Source organism: Oryctolagus cuniculus, chromosome 9 (assembly GCF_964237555.1).
Source record: "Oryctolagus cuniculus chromosome 9, mOryCun1.1, whole genome shotgun sequence".
Classification (NCBI taxonomy): Eukaryota; Metazoa; Chordata; class Mammalia; order Lagomorpha; family Leporidae; genus Oryctolagus; species Oryctolagus cuniculus.
In genome coordinates this window covers 105695838-105715147 of record NC_091440.1, presented here as the reverse complement: position 1 = coordinate 105715147, position 19310 = coordinate 105695838, and the positions used below count along the sequence as shown (strand labels likewise).

The following is a 19310-nucleotide window of genomic DNA, read 5'->3' as shown; positions in this document are numbered from 1 at the left end:
GCAGTGCAAATGGACTGAGGCGCACCCTCCTGAAGTAAATGCGTTCTAAAACCAAGGTCCACCTTGTCAGCCTCCATCTGCCCACATCCGCCAGGCTCCTGCGGGGGCCCGAGGAGCAGTCAGCTGGGCTAAGGCCCCGCTGAGATTCAAATACTCACCTCATCCTCTTCTAATGCTCAGGAGCCATTCAGTCCTGGCCGCATGCCCTACCCCAGATTTCTGCAGAAGGAACAAGTCCCTCAACTCCTAGTGAAAAAGAAGCCGAAGCCCCATAAGCTGCCAAATCACTCAGCCAATCAGACCACCGAGAGACGTGCAGCCCAGCCTGCCACTGCTGGGCACACGGAGGCCACCCATCGCGGCAGGATGGAGGAGGGCAGGTGGCGGGGCTTTCTGGGGGCCAGGCAGTCATCTCTCTGCTTCCAGGACAACCCCCAAAGCACTCTGATGAGTGACATCTCTAAAGACCTCTGACATCTTTGCAGCCTCCTGCATTCCTTCACCGGTCACCTGGTCATGAGTACCTCCCCCAGGCTGCAGCCAAAGCCCACTTCAGTTCTTCCAGCCCGCTCTGCAGCCTCCCCAAATCGTCTCCTCTCCGGGGCGTCTCCATTTAGCTCAGTTCTGCATGGGCCTCTGACCTAGGTCCTCAGGGCAGTATTGGGCGAACTCTGACCCCAGAGCCCTGCCTGAAAGGTGGTGAGTCCAGAAGTGGGTGGGCAGGTGGAGAGATTCCGTTCTTTTACTTCAGCGCCTTGCTTCCCTGCACCGCCCTCTCTGTTCTCCTTCTCCAGGTCCCCGGCAGGAGTCACCATGCTCAGGCCTCCTGTCCTTGGTGACACTGAGTAACTGTCTGCCTGATGAGCTTCCCTTCACTGTCCCGCCACCAGACCTGCCCACCTCCCCCGGGTGCCGATCCACCTGGTCACCAGCGTCTCGTAGGCCTGCCGTGGAGCTGCTGCTCCTGTGCTGCAGGCAGAGGCAAATTTTACTTCCTGTCCAGGGCCTCCTGCCTGCCTCTCTCCTAGGCCTTTGCCTGTCCCCTTCTTGCCTGACAGCCTATCAAAAACTCACGAAACTAGGGCCGGCGCTGTGGCATAGTAGGCTAAGCCTTTGCTTGCAGTGCCAGCATCCCATTTGGGCAACAGTTCGAGTCCTGGCTGCTCCACTTCCCATCCAGCTCCCTGCTGATGAGTCTGGGAAAGCAGCAGAAGATGGCTCAAGTGCCTGGGCTCCTGGACCCACATGAGAGACCCAGAAGAAGCTCCTGGTTCCTGGCTTCAGCCTGGCCCAGCTCTGGCCATTTCAGCCATCTGGAAGGTGAAGCAGCAGATGGAAGACCTCTCTCTGTCTGTAACTGCCTCTCAAACAAACAAATAAATAAATAGAATATTAAAAAAAAAAACTCATGGAGTCTCTGTGTATTGTGTGTGGCTCCTTCTCTCTTGCTTCCTCTTGATCGTTTTCTCCTCTTGATCCCTGCTTCTCTCAAGCTCTGGGAACATTGGATCTTATTGCAAGGCTACTCCCACCCTGCTTGAACCACACCCCCAGCCCAAGACCCAGAGACTCCAAAGTAGAAAGCCTAAAGGCGAGGGGGAAGGGGACGGAAAGCATAGCACCATTTTCAGACCCACTGCCTGGTTTCCATGAACGATATCATATTTTATAATTTGATTTTACATTAAATGTCAGGGCTTAGGTCCATGTGTCTTCATATTCTGAAACACTTTGGGGGGGATTGGGGTGTTACTAGGGGGCCTCAAAATGACCTAGGGCCGCCTACATTCTGTATCACAACATCTGGGTTCAATACCCAGCTTCCTGCTATGGTGCACGCTGGGAGGCAGCAGGTGATGGCTCAAGTAGTTGGGTCCTTGCCATCCATGTGGGAGAGCTGGACTAAATTCCAGGCTCCCCAGTTCTGGCCTAGCCTCAACCACTTTGGAACTGAGTCAATGAATGGAGCCTCTCCCTGTCTCCATTTCTCTCCCACTCAAATAGAGAAAAAATAATGATCAAGTGGAATGAAAAGATAATGTGTGTGTTTCCAGGAAGTTTTTGAAGGCCCCTAATGTGTTGAAGTCCCGGCCATCTGAATTTTCAGTCAAGCCACTTTATCCAAAGGGTGAACTGGTAAACTGGCAAACACTAGCTCGTTTCTTGTCAGGCGTCCTGCACAGGTAGAAGTTGCAACTGCTTCCATAGGAGGAGCCTTTGTCAGAATAGCACCACTGGGCAGGAAATCCATGATGCAGCACAGCCCTACAGACCCAGGGCCAGCCACTGGAGGTGGGGATGCCGGTGACACCAGGAAACCTCAGGGGAAAGTCACTGAAAAACCTGGAGGTCTGGTCCAGACCTCTGATGTGTGAACACCCCCCGGGGGAGCGAGGCTGAACCAAGGTCCATGATGATAAATGGACAGCTGGGAGTCAGGGGAGCAGAGAGAGCGAGAGCAGGATAGGAATGTCTGCCAAAGCCAAAAGGCACAATGCAGAGACAGAGCCTGACACATCCACTGGGCACTGCAAAGGGCAGGCTGTGTGACGCCAGGGTCCTCGCTGGCAGTGCCAAGCATGCAGACTGCGCTGTGCGATTATCCAGACTTAACTGTTGTGGAGGGCAGGTGAGGAGGTTCCACTAGGCTGGGCTCCATCCTCCAAGTCACGGTCAACACTTACTCTTCCAGAACCTGTTGGGCTCCCAGTTTGTCCATCAGCACCCGGAACTGGGCTTCCTCATCCTCGTCCATGTCTCCCCGGTCCTCTGTTCCTCTGGACTGATATACCTGCTCCTTGGGGGACTGAGCCACCTGCTCGCTTGCGTCCTCCTGGCTTGGGTTATTCTGGCTGAAGAAGAAGTGACCTGAAGGGTGCAGGACACAAGGATCCGAATCAGACAGAACTCGCCCAGCAAGAGCTTAGCTTTCTCAGCTACCAGGAATCATCTGAAGTTCAAGTGACAGAAGAATGAAGGAAACCCCTGAGGGCAAAGATCTACGGACATCATCACTTCTGCCCAAGATGCGAGCACTGAGACATTCAGAAAACCTGACAGGCACAAGGGCTCCTTGGTGGTTCTTAATCTTTAAAAAACGGGGGTGAGGCACCTGTTCCTTTCCAAGGGCCACTTGGATATTTATAACATCCTTTGCAGGCCATACGAAACGTTCAGATTAAAAATTAGCCTGCTATAGATCCACTGACTTTCGAGTGCCACCTGTGGCTGCCTTGGCAGGGTGAGACCAAATGATTTCACGGAGCTTATACAGCCTGTAAGAAAAGCCTGGCTCCGAACACATTTCTGTGTTGATCTCTTCTTGGAACAAGGGCCCCTCTCCCCTGCCGTCCAGCAACGGTCTGCCTAAGAACCATCAGCATCGGCGTCACCCCCACCACTGGTCTCACCGGTGGCGCTCCACACTCACAAGTTACTTTTCCCACGCTCTCACTGCCTGGTACTGCCTGGGAGCAGTCTGGCTTTTCCTCCCAAGCCAGTTATAGGTCAGGAATGGCATCAGATGCCTCTAAGGAAATGGCACGGCCCCCTGCAGGAGGCAGACTGACGGTAACATCTGCCTGCTGCTGGATCTGATCCGACAGCGTATCTGGTTTTCTTATCTTGTTCACGCCTCTCAGTTCTTCCTGGGGATACCCCGAGAATCTCTGGGAGTCCCTCTGTAGCTGGAATCCCTCAACCTGGAAGACTCAGGTAGACTGAGTTTGGAACGAGCCAGCCAGTCATCCACTGTTTTTCCTATCAGGGCTGGAAAGGAGGGGCTGGGGCTCTCATCATGGTCCCATCTATGATATGAGCCTTCTGCCAAGGCTCCTCTCCGTTCCCACTGCCCCCCCCCCCCCGGTGGGAGGTGACTCGGCTGGGACAGGGAGGTGGGCATGGAGTGGGCAGTGGTGCACACAGGGGAGGCGGGCGTGTGAAAAGCGGCCTGAATAACCCAGGGCTGGCAACACCAGGCTCTGCATCCCTGAGAAGGAAGGAAAGCGTGTACAGTGTGGTTCCCAGTTTGGGAGGGGACAGGCAGACACCGTATACAGCTTTCGGTGGAGCCATGGCCCTAGGATCCCTGGCATCCCCCAGAACTTACTAAATCCGGTTGTGAACTCCTCTGGGGTCAGAAAGCCATTGCCATCAGTATCCAGGGCGTCAAATACATCCTCCAGGTCCTCCAGGCTCAGTGGCAACTCCTGATGGAGCCTCTGAAAGTGATCGAGACTGCACAGTTAACACTGAAGGCCACGGGCACCGATCAGATTCAGAGCCTTCTCCCAGGAAAGGTCTTGCATCTGGTCCCATCCCACAAGAGCCAGGAGCACACTTCTGCATCGAGACAGCTTTGCCAACCTTCTCCTCCATTGCCTGGGTATCTACTAACGTGCCAGTCAATTTGATAGGTGATGTATAAAATAATCTCTCTTGTTATCTATGTATCTATCACCTATCTGTCTGTCTGTATCCACCTGCATTTAATTCTCATGACAACCCTTTGATTTTACAGACCAACTCTGAGGTTCAATGACCCGCCCTCAGGTTGCACAGTCAGTAATGACTCAGCCAAGAGGCAATTCAGGACTGACCCCAGCGCTATGGAGGACTTCTCAACACCTGTGGAAGACAGAAGCTGTGCAGGACCTGCAGGACAATCCCCAGAAAGATGAATGTGAAGCATGTGATACAGAGAAGGCATCCAATCATGAGCAGGAGGCAAAGAGGGAGAGGGCGGGAGACAGCGTTCAGAGAGCTACAAATGCGCTGAGAGTGAATGGCGGGCTGAGAGCCAGATTTCACCTGCGGCTCTCTCTGGCTCAGCCCCCTTTCCTCTGCCATGCTGCTCCCTTAATAAGACATAGGTGTGTGTGGTGGGGTGGGCATTTGGCATAGCAGCTAAGATACTGCTTGGGTTGCCTGTATCTCCTACCAGCGTGCCTGGGATTGAGTCCTGGCTCTGCTCCTGATTCCAGCTTCCTGGCTAATGTGCCCCCTAGGAGGCAGCAGGTAACGTTTCGAGTAGTTGGCTCCTGCCATCTGCATGGGAGACTTGGATTGGGATCCTGGCTCCTGACTTTGGCCCCGGCTCAGGGTCTCTGCAGGAATTTGGGGGAGAGAACCAGCAGATGGGTACTCTTTCTGCCTCCTGAATACATAAAAATAAATGAATAAATTTTAAGAACATAACTCAGTGAAATTCAGAGAGAGAGACAGAGGCAGGTGTGTGTCACTCTCAGGAGGCTTCTCTGATGGAGATTCCTCATGCCACAGGGTCCTACACGTTAGTCCTTTAGCTCTGAGCTGACGCTGGATAAACCACCCCCCGCCCCCGTGAGTGACCCACGTCATCACCCCGTCCCCAGTCCGTGTCCACTCTTGCTCCCTGCTGACCGACAACCAAGTCCTCATAAGACGTCAACTGCCACTGGCTGGAAGCACCAAGCCCTCAAGAGTACTTGTGTCTGGGTGAGGCGGTGTGAGGAGGTCATGAGTCCATACGGAGCACGAGTGCTGGCCAGAGAGGGCCTCGCAAGGACGGGCGGGCAGGGGCCGCTGACGCCCGAGCGGCACAGGGGCTGCCCTTGCTGCTTCCCTCTGCCCTCGCACCTGTCGTGCAATGGCCCCAGGCCAAGGCTCATTTGTATCATTGAAGCCGCTGTCCTCTTAGACCCTAATAATCTACATCTCCAATCTAGGACCACCCCCACCCCCAGGGAGTTCATTATATCTCAGTCAACAGAACCCCTTCCTCTCGAGTACCCACCAGGCAGCTGCACAAAACTGCCCCTGTGTGCTCCTGACAGCTGAAGTCAACAGAGGGCTTTAGGGGGAGGAAGCTACACACTTCTGAGCAATTAAAAAAAAAAAAAAAGAGCTGGCAGACACGAAAGCCTGTAAGATAATTTCCAAGAACACTTGGCTCGATCTTACGGCCATCTAGCTGGTAAGCCACGAAGCTCAATTTGGCAGGTACCTGCACTAAGGGAGACAATGATGCATTACCAAGCAGGAAGACGGGTAGAAGCGGAAACCATTTAGAAGAACTGAATTAAATATGAATGTGCTTTTCACAAAGGGCAGGAGAGTGAGAACGTGTGCAAAGATTCTAGAAATGTATCTGCGGAGCATACAGCATGATCTCTGGCCTATCAGCAACCTGCAAACCAGCTGTCTTGAAAGCCACAGGGAGAGAAGAGGGGCTGAGGAAGGAGACAATTTTGCAAGCGGAGGTTTATTAGCTCTATTGGAAACAAAAGGCATCACACATCGGGGGTAGGATGACACCCGAGCGCCTGTCACGGCCAGAATCCAGTCCTTTCCTTGGGGTACCCTTCCTCCCTCCCTCCCCGCCCCCTCCCATCTGAGAGCTGCTGGATCTGCTCTGAAACGTGACGGCACGCGCCGCAGTGGAGCCAGACGTGAGCCAGAAGGGAACTCCAGAGGCCGGTGGCACCTCAACTTGCCCTTCACCCCAGTCGTGCAGTTCTTGTTAGCACGAACCCACCAAGGCTGTCTCATACCTCACCCTAGACCCCACCCATGAATCTAACAACTCGTCCAACCACAAAGCCCACCTCTTGTCTACATCTCTGCCTGTTGGCTCTCCCTGCTGTCCGTGAAGATGGGGAAAGCAACCCCACATCTTCCACGCAACTCCCCTTCTTGTCCCGGTAAATCAGTGCCAAGCGCAGCATGCGGCACCACACCGGATTCTTGCCTCTCTTTTTGTTGGCCCTACTTGAAAAGTCCTTTCATCTTAATAACCACAATTACCTCGTATTTATTTTTCTTCTAGGACCCGAGAGCCATGTAAAGCCGATTTATTCTGCTATGGTCCCCTGGGAGCCTGGTTCTGTCTACATCGTTAACGAAGTGAGATAAACGGGGTGGAAGGGAACACAGTTATTTCTTCCCCTGTGCAACAGGCCTGGGAGGCTCTGAGACTTGCCGGAAGCCTCAGTGAAGGCCAGAGCTGGCTGAAGAACCCGCTTCCCACTCAGGGCTTGGGCAGCAGTGCAATGGTGCCCGAGTGTATTCGTTCGAAAACTCCCCGACTCACAGTCTCCCTACCTACCCCGCCTTACCACCACCACACCAGCGTCAGAACCAAGCTCACAGAGCCTGCAGCAGCATTGCCAAGAACTAGCCTTTCAGACAGCCTGCCTCGCTCAGCGTTTCCACAACCCTGAAAGGACAGGCAGGGGAGAGAAAAGGAGTGGAGGGAAGTCTGCTTGCCCCGCTCATGCTGCCCACAGCCCAAAGGGCTCTTCAGAATACTACCGTCCGCAAACCACAATTCCTACTCCGCTCTCAGCTCCCGCACCCAGGGAAGGCCACTGCGGCCCCCAGGGTATGTCAGTTCACAGAGGCTCCCATGACCATTCTCTCTCATTCCAAGGTCCCCTATCTCAGTCTACACTTTACACTCTGAGAAGCCAGTGGTCATGGACATGGGAACTTCAGTACTCTGAGGACAGGCACATCACTCGTTGTAGTCATTCCGTGTCCCCAGGACCCAGTCGGAGGTTGGCAAACACGGAGCAGTCAGGCTATCTGCTGAATAACTGAATGAGTGCATGGTTCAGAGGGACAGCAGAGACCATGACCTAGCCACGGACGATGGCCAGCCCAACTGCTGATTCTCGGCAGCCTTATCTTCCCGCGCCTTCCAGGACCCAGAACAGAAGGCGATTAGTCCTGCAGCAGCCACACTGAGGGTTCAGGCCCAGAACCACGGAAAAATGATGTCTCTTCGCACGTTCCAGCCACACTTGTGTACCTCCCTGGGCACCGGCCCTGTAGCACACTTTCTGTAAGTAAAAACCAGAGGGGATCTACCTTTACAGCCAGAATCAAACTCTCCTGCCTCTTAGGACTCCTGCATTCTGCTCTGGCCTCTGTCCCAGCACTGGCCACTTAGCGATACCCTTGTATCATCGGGGTGAGAAGGTGAGGCTGAGAGGGTGCTGTGCCTTGATGGTCTTGGCTTGGGCTGACTGCTTGGTGTAGACCAGTGTTTCCCAAGTTCCGTGCTACGGACATCTTGTAATGGATAATTCTGTATTGGTAGGGGGCAGAGAGGCGTTTTGGAGAGGAAGGTGGTTTTCCTGTACATTACAGGGTATTTGGCAACATCTATACTGCGGCCAGGAGCCTGAAACTCTATCTGGTCTCTCATAGGGGTGCAGTGGCCCAAGTACCAGGGCCATCCTCCACTGTTTTCCCAGGCACATTAGCAGGGAGCTGGATCAGAAGCAGAGCAGCTGGGACTTGAGCCGGCGCCCCCATGGGATGCCAGCATCACAGGTGTTGGTTTAGCCTACAGCACCAGAGTGCCATCTCTGCCCTCGCACCTGCACTCTTTACCTACTTGATGCTAATAGCTCTCCCTTTCCAGTCACTCCCACCAAAACTGTCTCCAGACACAGCCAACTGTCCTCTAGGAAGCAAAGCTGCCTCCAGTCACGTAGCCTGGACACAAACAAGCCAGACAGGAGTGGAAGGTGTCTTTCTTCATCTCTAAGGCAGACAGATGACTCGAATGTAAAATCACAGTGTGCTGGCACAGCCGCTGGGAAGTGGTGTCATGTGTTCTCCAACAGTTAAACATGGGAAATACCCAGCAATTTCACTTCTGGGTATATACTCAAAAGAGTGGAAAGTAGACACTCATACAGATATTTGCACAGGCCTGCGCACAGAAGCCAAGGAGGTGGCAGCAACCTAGTGTCTGTCGGTGGATGAGTGGTTACACAACACGTGTTATATGCCTACAATGGAATATTAATATCTCAGCGCGCTGTGGCCGGTGCACCGGGCTGATCCGATGGCAGGAGCCAGGTGCTTATCCTGGTCTCCCATGCGGGTGCAGGGCCCAAGCACTTGGGCCATCCTCCACTGCACTCCCCGGCCACAGGAAGGAGCTTCCCACACGTGTTGCTGTAGGGATGAACCTTTGGGACACTATACTAGGTGAAATAAGCCTGTCACAAAAGGGCAAATACTGTTTGATTCCACCTTTATGAGGTGCCCAGAGCAGTCAAATTCATAGAATCAGAAAACAGAATGGTGGCTACAAGGGCCTGGGGGTGGAGTGGGGAGGGAAGAACAGGAAGCTGGTGTTTAATGGGTAAAGGGTGTCAGTTTTGCAAGATAAGTTCTGGAGATGGATGGTGGGGATGGGTGCCCACCAATGTCAATGCCACTGAATTGTGCACTCAAAAAGGACTACAATGGGGGCAGGCATTTGGTGCAGTGGTTAAGATACTGGCTGGGATCCCCTTGTCCCATGTTGGGGTGTCTGGATTCAAGTCCTGGCTCTGCTCCTGACCCCATCTTCTTGTTCATGTAACCTTGACAGGCAGCAGGGATGGCTCAAGTAAGTGGGTCCCTTCCCCCTTCATGGGAGACTCAGATGGAGTCTCAACTCCTGGCTTCAGTCTGGTCCAGCCCTGGCTCCTGGGGGCACTGGGGGATGAATCAGCAGATGGGAGATCTCTCTGTCAGTTTCTCTTTTCTTCTCTGTCTTTGCCTCCCCCTCACCCTCACACACACACACACACACACACACACAAAAGGTTTTAATGATTATGGTGGTAAACTGTATGCTTTTTGTATTTTACCACAACTGTAAAACACAGCAGTATGGAAGACACCAGGGACTGGGCTAAGACGGGGAATGTGCACGGTGCACTTGTGCAGGGATTGCCAGGGCCCAGGCTTGAGGCTAAGCGTTCTACATGCATAAGCTCCTTTAATTCTCGCCTAATGCTGGAAGGTAGCCATTAATAATTCACAGCTGAAGATCTAAACTCCAGAGGGGTTAAGAGATTTACACAAATTCACATTACTAGAAAGCTGCAGAATCAAGATTAAAACCCAACTAATTCACCACAGAAATCTCTTCAAGTTCTCTTGTTAACTTAAGTCAGGGCTTGGCTAACTTTAACTGCAAAGAGCAAGAGGGGTGTTTCTAGGCCTTGTGGGCCGTTCTGTCTTCGTCTCAGCAACTCAACTCTGTCGCTGCAGAGTGCAAGCAGCCCTGGCAGTACGGAAAGGAATGAGCAGAGATGGGTTTCAATAAAGCTTTATTGACGAGAACAGATGGTGGGTTGGCTCTGGTTCATTTGCCAGCTCCTAAATGATTCTTTTTTTTTTATTTTTTATTTTTTTGACAGGCAGAGTGGACACTGAGAGACAGAGAGAAAGGTCTTCCTTTGTCGTTGGTTCACCCTTCAATGGCCGCCGCGGCCAGCGCGCTGCGGCCGGCGCACTGCGCTGATCCGATGGCAGGAGCCAGGTACTTATCCTGGTCTCCCATGGGGTGCAGGGCCCAAGCACTTGGGCCATCCTCCACTGCACTCCCTGGCCACAGCAGAGAGCCGGCCTGGAAGAGGGGCAACCGGGACAGAATCCGGCACCCCGACCGGGACTAGAACCCGGTGTGCCGGCGCTGCAAGGCGGAGGATTAGCCTAGTGAGCCGCGGCGCTGGCCCCTAAATGATTCTTAACAGATTGGTGAAGCCAAGAACTCCAGGTAGCAGAGACAAAGGCCATGGATGCACAAGCCTCTGCTTGGAGCATCCTCATCCCCTTTCCCACCTGCCTGGGCCAGGTGCCGCGACGTGGCAGGAAGGCAGTGGGCCTCTCTGGGGTTTGATGCTTCTGATTACATCCCAGGTCAAAGCCAAGTGGCTTCCCTGCGAATTTATACTTTACAGTCGAAGTTCACGGTATCTCCTCCTCCCTGCACAAGAGTGGGCTTTGCTGGGGTTTACTGGGATGGAGGTAGCCTCAGGGCTGAGCTGCCCAGTGCATGCAGCTGTACCATCCCCCAAAGAATGTGAATTTCCATGTCTTTCTTTCTACAGGGGGCACTCAAAGGTGAAACAGGCCATTGAAGCCACCCACAACCCCCACTGCCATGGATCTGTGAGTGACAGGTATGAGGCTCACAGATGGGGCTGACGAAGGTTTCCTGCAAGCACGCCGGATATGGCCGTCCCTGGGGAGCGGGGCCTTGGGAATGAGTCTCAGCAGCAGTAACTTGCTGGGGAGTCCATGACTGAAAATGAGGGTGGGTTGGCTGGTGCCGCGGCTCACTAGGCTAATCCTCCGCCTTGTGGCGCCGGCACACTGGGTTCTAGTCCTGGTCGGGGCGCCGGATTCTGTCCCGGTTGCCCCTCTTCCAGGCCAGCTCTCTGCTGTGGCCAGGGAGTGCAGTGGAGGATGGCCCAAGTGCTTGGGCCCTGCACCCCATGGGAGACCAGGAGAAGCACCTGGCTCCTGGCTCCTGCCATCGGATCAGCGCGGTGCACCGGCCACAGCGTGCCGGCTGCGGCGGCCATTGGAGGGTGAACCAATGGCAAAGGAAGACCTTTCTCTCTGTCTCTCTCTCTCACTGTCCACTCTGCCTGTAAAAAAAAAAAAAAATGAGGGTGGGCTGAGCTGGGGTGGTTCTGGACCTTTCTCTTCTCACTTTGTGCAAGGATGGGGGGTGGGGAGGTGTAACAACTCTAGGAGAGCAGGCAAACAGCATCCCATGGGATTGGAGTACATGGCCCATGTTCAGCCCCCAGGCCTCCCAGCTCACACAGGTGAGCAAAGATGGGGCTAACACTAGTGAGGGCCTACATTTCATTGCCGACCTTAAGTGTGTTCTAGAAACTAGACTTACAGAAAGAAAACCTGACCGCGCGACAGGCATCTCCCTCTCCGAGAAGCGACTGAGAGAGAGGCTGGGAAGGAGAGCGCTCCTTCCCTGAGACCCTAGTAGGGGCTTGCGCTTTTATTTCCTGCCATTTGGATGAAGTCATGACTGCGGCATAAGAGACTTAAGGCACCAAGAAACATTTCTGATACTAGACCAGGACTGGGCCAGGGCTGCCCCTGGGCTAACTCCCATCATCACCTACTTCTTTATGGCCACTGAGCTAAGAATAGCTTTTATCTTTCTAAATCATCGAAAAAAATATCAAAAACAGAAACATATTTGGCAATATGTGAAAATTACATAAAATTCAAATGTTAACGTCCATCAATAAAGCTTTATTGGAACACAGTATTCTCGTTTGTTGACACATTACCGGTGGTGGGTCTTGTGCTACAGTGGCAGAGTTGTGCAGTGAACCCCAGAGTCTCAAAAATTTAGGCTGGGACCTTTACAGAACACTGGACAGCGGCGAGCACTGAAGCTCTGCACGCCAGCTCTCCCTCTCTGGGCGTGCCTCAAGCAGTGAAGTGTGATGGGGTTTGAGGGTGAAGACAGATGAGAAACGACCCCTAGAAACACCTTCCTCCCGGGTCACTGCACCTTACACTGCTGATTCCTGTGGCACACACAGCAGAAGAGATTTCCCTACAACCCAGAGCGTCTTTATGGAGCCACAGGTTTCAGAAGGTTCTTCTCTGTGCCTTCCTCAAGTCCCCTAGGTTACTACTGCCACTTTCTACGGCCCAGGGGAGTTTCCAAGCCAGCGAAACGAAACAGCTCAAGTCTGACAGCAAATAGAGGCCAGAGATAGAACAAACCCAGGAGGTCTGGCTCCCCCCGAGTCTGGGCTGGTGCTTCCTTCCAGGGCAGAACCGACGCTGTCTTTTCTGTTAAGGATGTCACCCCTGTTGGGGCAAGCTCCAACCCAAGACCAGGAGATCTAGGCCGTGTGGGCCTCCTCTTACCTGCATATCCCTCCTGGCGATGAAGCCCTTGCCCTCAGCATCGCACGTCTGGAAGAATTCCTGGGCCTTCCTCAGCATGGCCAGCTGGCCTGGCACCTGCTCCAGGGTCTCCTTCTGCTCCAGGTTGTCTGGGGGATCCACGCAGGCCTCGTTCCCCTTTGGCCCCTGGCCGGGGCTCTGGGGTCTGGAGACCGTCTTCCCATTGGCAGCAGCCATGCAGACTCGTTTATTTCTCCGCCTTTTCAGAAGCTGCACGTGGAAGAGAGGAGAGTGGGCGTGGTGAGAATGGAGTGAGGCCGAAAAAGGAGAGGGGACGAGGGTGCAGTGCACAGCCGCTCACGGGGGCATCCTGATAGCCCTTGGCAACCACCTTGTGATTAGCAGAAGCTTTGGACAAGAGAGAAATGTGCCAGGCTTGCTAACACATCAGCCAGCCCATTAAAGTGCAAAGAGATTGGAGAGAAAGCAATTTCCAGATTGAAGGGAGGTGAGGGAGGAAGGCTGATAATGATTTCTCCCAATATAAGCAACCAAACGACAACAAAACAGAGTCTGATGGGCCAGCTGCCATTCACTGAGTTGTCTACCTACAGGCAGGCGCCATGCCATGGTCTCTACATTCAGCTTCTTCCATGTAATTCTCACGTCTGTCTCAGGAGGATATCACTGTCCCTGTTTTAGAATAGTAGAATAGGTCCATTTTACCACTGAGAAAAGGCTGGGTGACTTGCCCACTGACGTTGGTTGAGTGGGATTCGTCCCCCCCAGAACTCATGCCTCTGTTTAAACTGGGATGTCTCAATGATCACGGTTGACGGATTAAGGGTGCAGATTTGGTCCAGCTGTGGTAGCCAGGAAGTGGGACCCAATGGGAGCTCTTTGGGTGGCTGGGGGCCCTGCCTCAGAAGATGGCTCTCCTAAGAGGCCGATTATCATTTCAGACCAGGTCTGGCTTTGGCGCCCTCTCTGCTTCTTGGCCCACCATGTGAAGGCTCCTGTGCCATGGCCAGCCTCCATCAGACACAAGACCATGGGGCCTCCAACTGTAGCTGTAACCTGAAATAAACCTCCTCTTCCCCAAAGAAGAAACTTCCCTGGGTTGTTTCAGCTACAGTAGTGAAAAGCAGACTAATACACCTGACGACACACAGCAAGTTGAGGGTGAAAGCTGAGATTTCATTCCAAGCTCTCCTAAATCGTACAGAGTTGATCCTAACCACACCCTGTCCTAATCCTGCAGCACCACACGCCCAGAGAGCAGTCCTTACTCGGAAGGTCACTCACGGTCAACAGCTTCTTGATGAGCTCTCACCCCACACTGTGGCTCCCCGCCAGGGCTGTGAGTGCTACAGCTCATGCCGGAGAAAGCCTGCTCCTTCCCCAAGGGGTCCATGTTGTCCTGGGCTTGCCAGGCCGCGACCATCTTCAGCCAACACGGAATCACAAACCATACACCTCATGCCCATTCTAAAAGCTCTTCAAGGAGTGTTTCCAGAGTGTCTTGCAGTGGAAGAAGGCAGGCAAGAGGTCTTCACAAAGTTCATGGAAAATGTGCATTGTGGGGAAAAAAAAAAAACCTACGTGTGGATCTCAGAACTGCTTTGCACCAAAGTAACTTGCCTTTTATTTCCATTTTCCATGAACTTTTTTTTTTTTTTTTTTTGACAGGCAGAGTGGACAGTGAGAGAGAGAGAGAAAGGTCTTCCTTTGCCCTTGGTTCACCCTCCAATGGCTGCCACGGCCGGCGCGCTGCCGCCGGCACACAGCGCTGATCCGAAGGCAGGAGCCAGGTGCTTCTCCTGGTCTCCCATGGGGTGCAGGGCCCAAGCACTTGGGCCATCCTCCACTGCACTACCTGGCCACAGCAGAGAGCTGGCCTGGAAGAGGGGCAACCAGGACAGAATCCGGTGCCCCGACCTGGACTAGAACCCGGTGTGCCAGCGCCGCAAGGTGGAGGATTAACCTAGTGAGCCACGGAGCCGGCATCTATGAACTCTTGGAGGTATGCTGGTCTAGAAACCGGACTTCTTGTCCAGACTCCACGTGACTTACATGGCCTCTCTTTCCTCACCTGTGCAGTGAGAAGACTGGACAGCCCCCTTTGTTTCTCAGGCCCCTTCCAGCTCTGACAGTCTGTGAGTCTGTGAAATTCCAAAGTCCTGAAATGTGGTTCATGATAGGAGAAAACTAGGCTAATCCTCTGCCTGCAGCACCAGCACACCGGGTTCTAGTCCCAGTCCGGGCGCCGGATTCTGTCCCGGTTGCCCCTCTTCCAGGCCAGCTCTCTGCTGTGGCCAAGGAAGGCAGTGGAGGATGGCCCGAGTGCTTGGGCCCTGCACCCCATGGGAGACCAGGAGGAAGCACCTGGCTTCTGGCTTCGGATTGGCACAGCGCACTGGCCATGGAAGCCATTTGAGGGGTGGACCAACAGAAAAGGAAGACCTTTCTCTCTGTCTCACTCTCTCTCTCACTGTCCACTCTGCCTGTCAAATATTAAAAAAAAAAAAAAAAGTTAAAAAAAAGAGTGCTCCTGAAATTTTCCTAAATGAAGACTTTCTGGATGTAGACTAAGTTCAAGTTTAAAACCTGTAATAGGCCGGCACTGCGGCTCAATAGGCTAATCCTCCGCCTTGTGGCGCCGGCACACCGGGTTCTAGTCCCGGTCGGGGAGCCAGATTCTGTCTCGGTTGCCCCTCTTCCAGTCCAGCTCTCTGCTGTGGCCCTGGAGTGCAGTGGAGGATGGCCCAAGTGCTTGGGCCCTGCACCCCATGGGAGACCAGGAGAAGCACCTGGCTCCTGCCATTGGATCAGTGTGGTGCGCCAGCCGCAGCGGCCATTGGAGGGTGAACTGACGGCAAAGGAAGACCTTTCTCTCTGTCTCTCTCTCACTGTCCACTCTGCTTGTCAAAAAAAAAAAAAAAAAAAAAATCCTGTGATAACATCTTAAGACACAGTGGTATCCAGTTGATTACGGTTATGCGTTTTGTGGAGGCCTGGGGAGTGTGATGTCCTGGATCACGTCCGGTACGTTTATGTGAATAAGAAAGGGAGAAAAATCAGTGTATCGCCAGGTGGGCTTCTCTGATTGCCAGGCCCTGGGCCTCTGGCTTAGATACCCTGTGACTCCTAAGTAATCTAACTTCAGCCAACATTTCTACGTACCACATCTGCCAAGAGCTGTGGGCCACAGCTGGAAGCCCTGTTGGCCTTCAAAATGAGCTCTGCCCGGTGGAGCCTTGACAAAGCAGAGCAGACGTCCCCCACCCCAGCTGGCAGGACAAGCAGTTCCCACCCGATCCCTCTGACCAGCCCCACACCTGGGAAATGTTCTTCGCTGGCATCCCTGTGTGATGTGAATTGACAATCACCTAATCCTCCGTGGATTGGGACTTCCTCCAGAGACAGCTGCCTCAGATGCAAGTCCCAAGCGGGCAAGGGAGTCTCTAGTCGGTTTTTATGTGCCCCGCCCAGCACACCTACATGCAGTTCTGGACTCCAGAAAGGCTTCTGAATGATGACGGTGGTGACAGATGAGCTCTGTGGTCTGCTGGGTCTCGGCCCCACACTAACCCCACCTGCTACTCAGAAAAGACCTATCACTCCCTGAGGGCATTCTCTCGTCAGTTGCTTGGCATATCTCATCCTCTTGGAACCTGACATGCCCCTTCAAGGTGGGTGAGAATAGGATTCCCATTATGTAGGTGACCAAACTGACTTTTTGAGATACTAACTTGGATGAAGGTCTTTTCTCACTGCTTCCCTATCATGGGTCCCAGTTGTGGCTTGCTCTTAACTGTCTATGCAGCCCCAAAGGATAATAAACTATGTTTCCTCCCAGAAGCACACTCATCGTTTTAACAGTCTCATCTTTAATTCACCCACTCACTCTCATTCACTGGTCATCACGGAGCAAGCGCTGAGAAATGCAAGCGTGGATAGCAGATAGTCCCTGCCTTTGTTGAATGAGTCTCTGATGGTGGGATTTCAGTCATAGCAATGGCAGTGGACAGCATTGTGGGCTGGGTCCTAAACAGACTACATAATAAACAATTACTACTGACTCGCTGTGTGAGCTTAGGTGAGCTCTTGAGCTACTCTGGGCTTGGAAATCAGCAGAGATTATCTCTCAGTTCCAAATGTGACTTTCCTGGCAGCCTCCCTTCCCTGGCTCTGCCGACCTGGTCACAAGTGATGCATGACTGACATGGAAATGCCAGTGAAACAGCTTTAAAGAAGCCAGCTGTGAGCAGGTGGGAGCCAGGTGCTGTGCCTAACAGACTTTAACCTCAGTTTCTAGCCTGGAATGTGATATACAGTAGGAACTCAATGACTGCTGAATGTAAGTCCAATCTTCTCTTACATTCTGCACAAGGAGTCCCAAAAACATTTGTCTTTCCTTCAGGGAGCTCTAGTTATGGGATCCTGATATCATTATGAGTAAGACCAGAATTCTGTTTCTGAAAAAGTTGGAGCAATAGGGACTGGATGTACCCTCGTGGCTAAAATAAGCAGAAATCTAGGTAGAATATATATTTTAAAGGTGGTTGTCAAGACACTGGACCTCAGGTCATAAAGGACAGTGATCCTGAAACAGGGCTAGGGCTATGGTGGGCCAGGTGAACCCCCTAAAGCACAAAATCAAAGAAGGGATTTACTGTCAGGCATTAAACATATCTTGCACAACTCTAAGAGCAAGACTTTTTCTAAGAGTTAGGTGCCCATACAAAATCTAAAGACATATTCACTCTTAAAGTTATTATTATTATTATTATTATTTTTGACAGGCTGAGTGGACAGTGAGAGAGAGAGACAGGGAGAAAGGTCTTCCTTTTTTCGTTGGTTCACCCTCCAGTGGCTGCTCCGGCCGCCGTGCTGCGATCCAAAGCCAGGAGCCAGGTGCTTCCTCCTGGTTTCCCATGCAGGTGCAGGGCCCAAGTGGGCTATCCTCCACTGCCTTCCTGGGCCACAGCAAAGAGCTGGACTGAAAGAGGGGCAACCGGGACAGATTCCGGCACCCCGACCGGGACTAGAACCCGGGGTGCAGGTGCCGCAGGTGGAGGATTAGCCTAGTGAGCCGCGGCGCTGGCCACTCTTAAAGTTTTACATAAGATAATGATTACCCTCCTACTGGCCTCACCCACCTCACTTGAGACCAAGCCCTATTCCTGAGAGCTAGAAAAAAATGTTAAAAATGAGTTTCACTTTTGCCAGACCTTATTGCCTAAAGAGTTTTTAGGTCATAGTCCAGGGATGGGAAACCTGTAATTGAAAGCTTGGTGGCCTACTTATGTTGAGGACACCCAACTAAATGCTGCCTACAAGAAATACACTTTAAACATAAGACAGGTTAAAAGTAAGAGGTCAGAAAATATAGACCATATTAACATTAGTAAAGAAAATGCTGCATATTGATATATATTATATTATAAAACAAAGAATATTAATAGGAATAAAGAAAGTCATTTCATGACAAATAAGTCAATTTGTCAATAGGATATAACAATCCTAAGCATTTATGAGCCTAATAACATAGCTTCAAAATTCATAAAGCAAAAACTGACAAAGCTACAATAAATACACAATCATACTAAAAAATGCCAATAACCTTGTTTCAATAATTAATAAAACAAATAGAAATCAACAGTATCAACCATCTTGACTTAATTAACATTTATAGAACACTCCACCCAATAATAGTGGAATATATTTTCTTTTGAAAAGTACACAAGGAGTATTTACTAAGATAGTCCAAATCTTGGGTCATGAAGGAAGTCTCAGTCAATGTAAAGGATTCAAGTTGGCTGGCGCTGCGGCTCACTAGGCTAATCCTCCGCCTTGCGGTGCTGGCACACTGGGTTCTAGTCCCGGTCGGGGCGCCGGATTCTGTCCCGGTTGCCCCTCTTCCAGGCCAGCTCTCTGCTGTGGCCCGGGAGTGCAGTGGAGGATGGCCCAGGTGCTTGGGCCCTGCACCCCATGGGAGACCAGGAGAAGTACCTGGCTCCTGCCTTTGGATCAGCGCGGTGCGCTAGCCGCAGCGCACGGGCCGCGGTGGCCACTGGGGGGTGAACCAACGACAAAGGAAGACCTTTCTCTCTCTCTTTCTCTCTCTCTCTCACTGTCCACTCTGCCTGTCAAAAAAAAAAGGGGGGGGGATTCAAGTTACACAAAGCATATACTCTGGCCACAGTAAAATCACATTAGAAACCAATAAGAGAAAAGCCTCTGGAAAATTCCCAAATCAGAAACAAAAGAAAACTTCTAAATAATCCCTGGGTCAAAGAAACTATGAACAGGGAAATTAGGAGAGGGCAATGAGGCTCCGTGGAGTAAGCTGCCACTTAGGAAACCCTCATCCCCATTGGAGTGCCTGTTTGAGTCCCAGTTACTGCACTTCTGATCCAGCTTCCTACTGATGCATTCGGGGAGCAGCAGATGGTGGTCCAAGTACTTGGGTGCCTGCCACCCATGTGGGAGATCTGGATGGAGTTCTGCCTCTTGGCTTCAGCCTGGTTCAGCCTTGGCTGTTGCAGGCATTGGGGAGTGAACTAGCAGAAAAAAGATCTCCCTGTGTATGTGTGGGTATCTCTCTCTGTGTTCTACCTTTCAAAAAATAAATAAATAAA

At 52.2% G+C, this 19310-nt stretch overlaps 1 protein-coding gene across 10 annotated transcripts in view; it reads right to left on the bottom strand.

Annotated features, from left to right (window-relative positions):
• Nucleotides 1–19310, bottom strand: part of CRACR2A (calcium release activated channel regulator 2A) — a 212075-nt gene that overhangs the window by 68526 nt on the left and 124239 nt on the right. For all 10 annotated transcript variants that reach the window (XR_011378673.1, XR_007921043.2, XM_051850217.2 and 7 more), the window contains 3 exons: nucleotides 12688–12936; nucleotides 4109–4220; nucleotides 2685–2868 (listed from right to left, as the gene is read on the bottom strand). Coding sequence is in view for 8 of the 10 variants with exons in the window: in XM_051850217.2 (XP_051706177.2) it covers nucleotides 2685–2868; nucleotides 4109–4220; nucleotides 12688–12936 (545 nt within the window). In the remaining 2 variants the exon portion in view is untranslated. The remainder of the gene's footprint in view (nucleotides 1–2684; nucleotides 2869–4108; nucleotides 4221–12687; nucleotides 12937–19310) is intronic.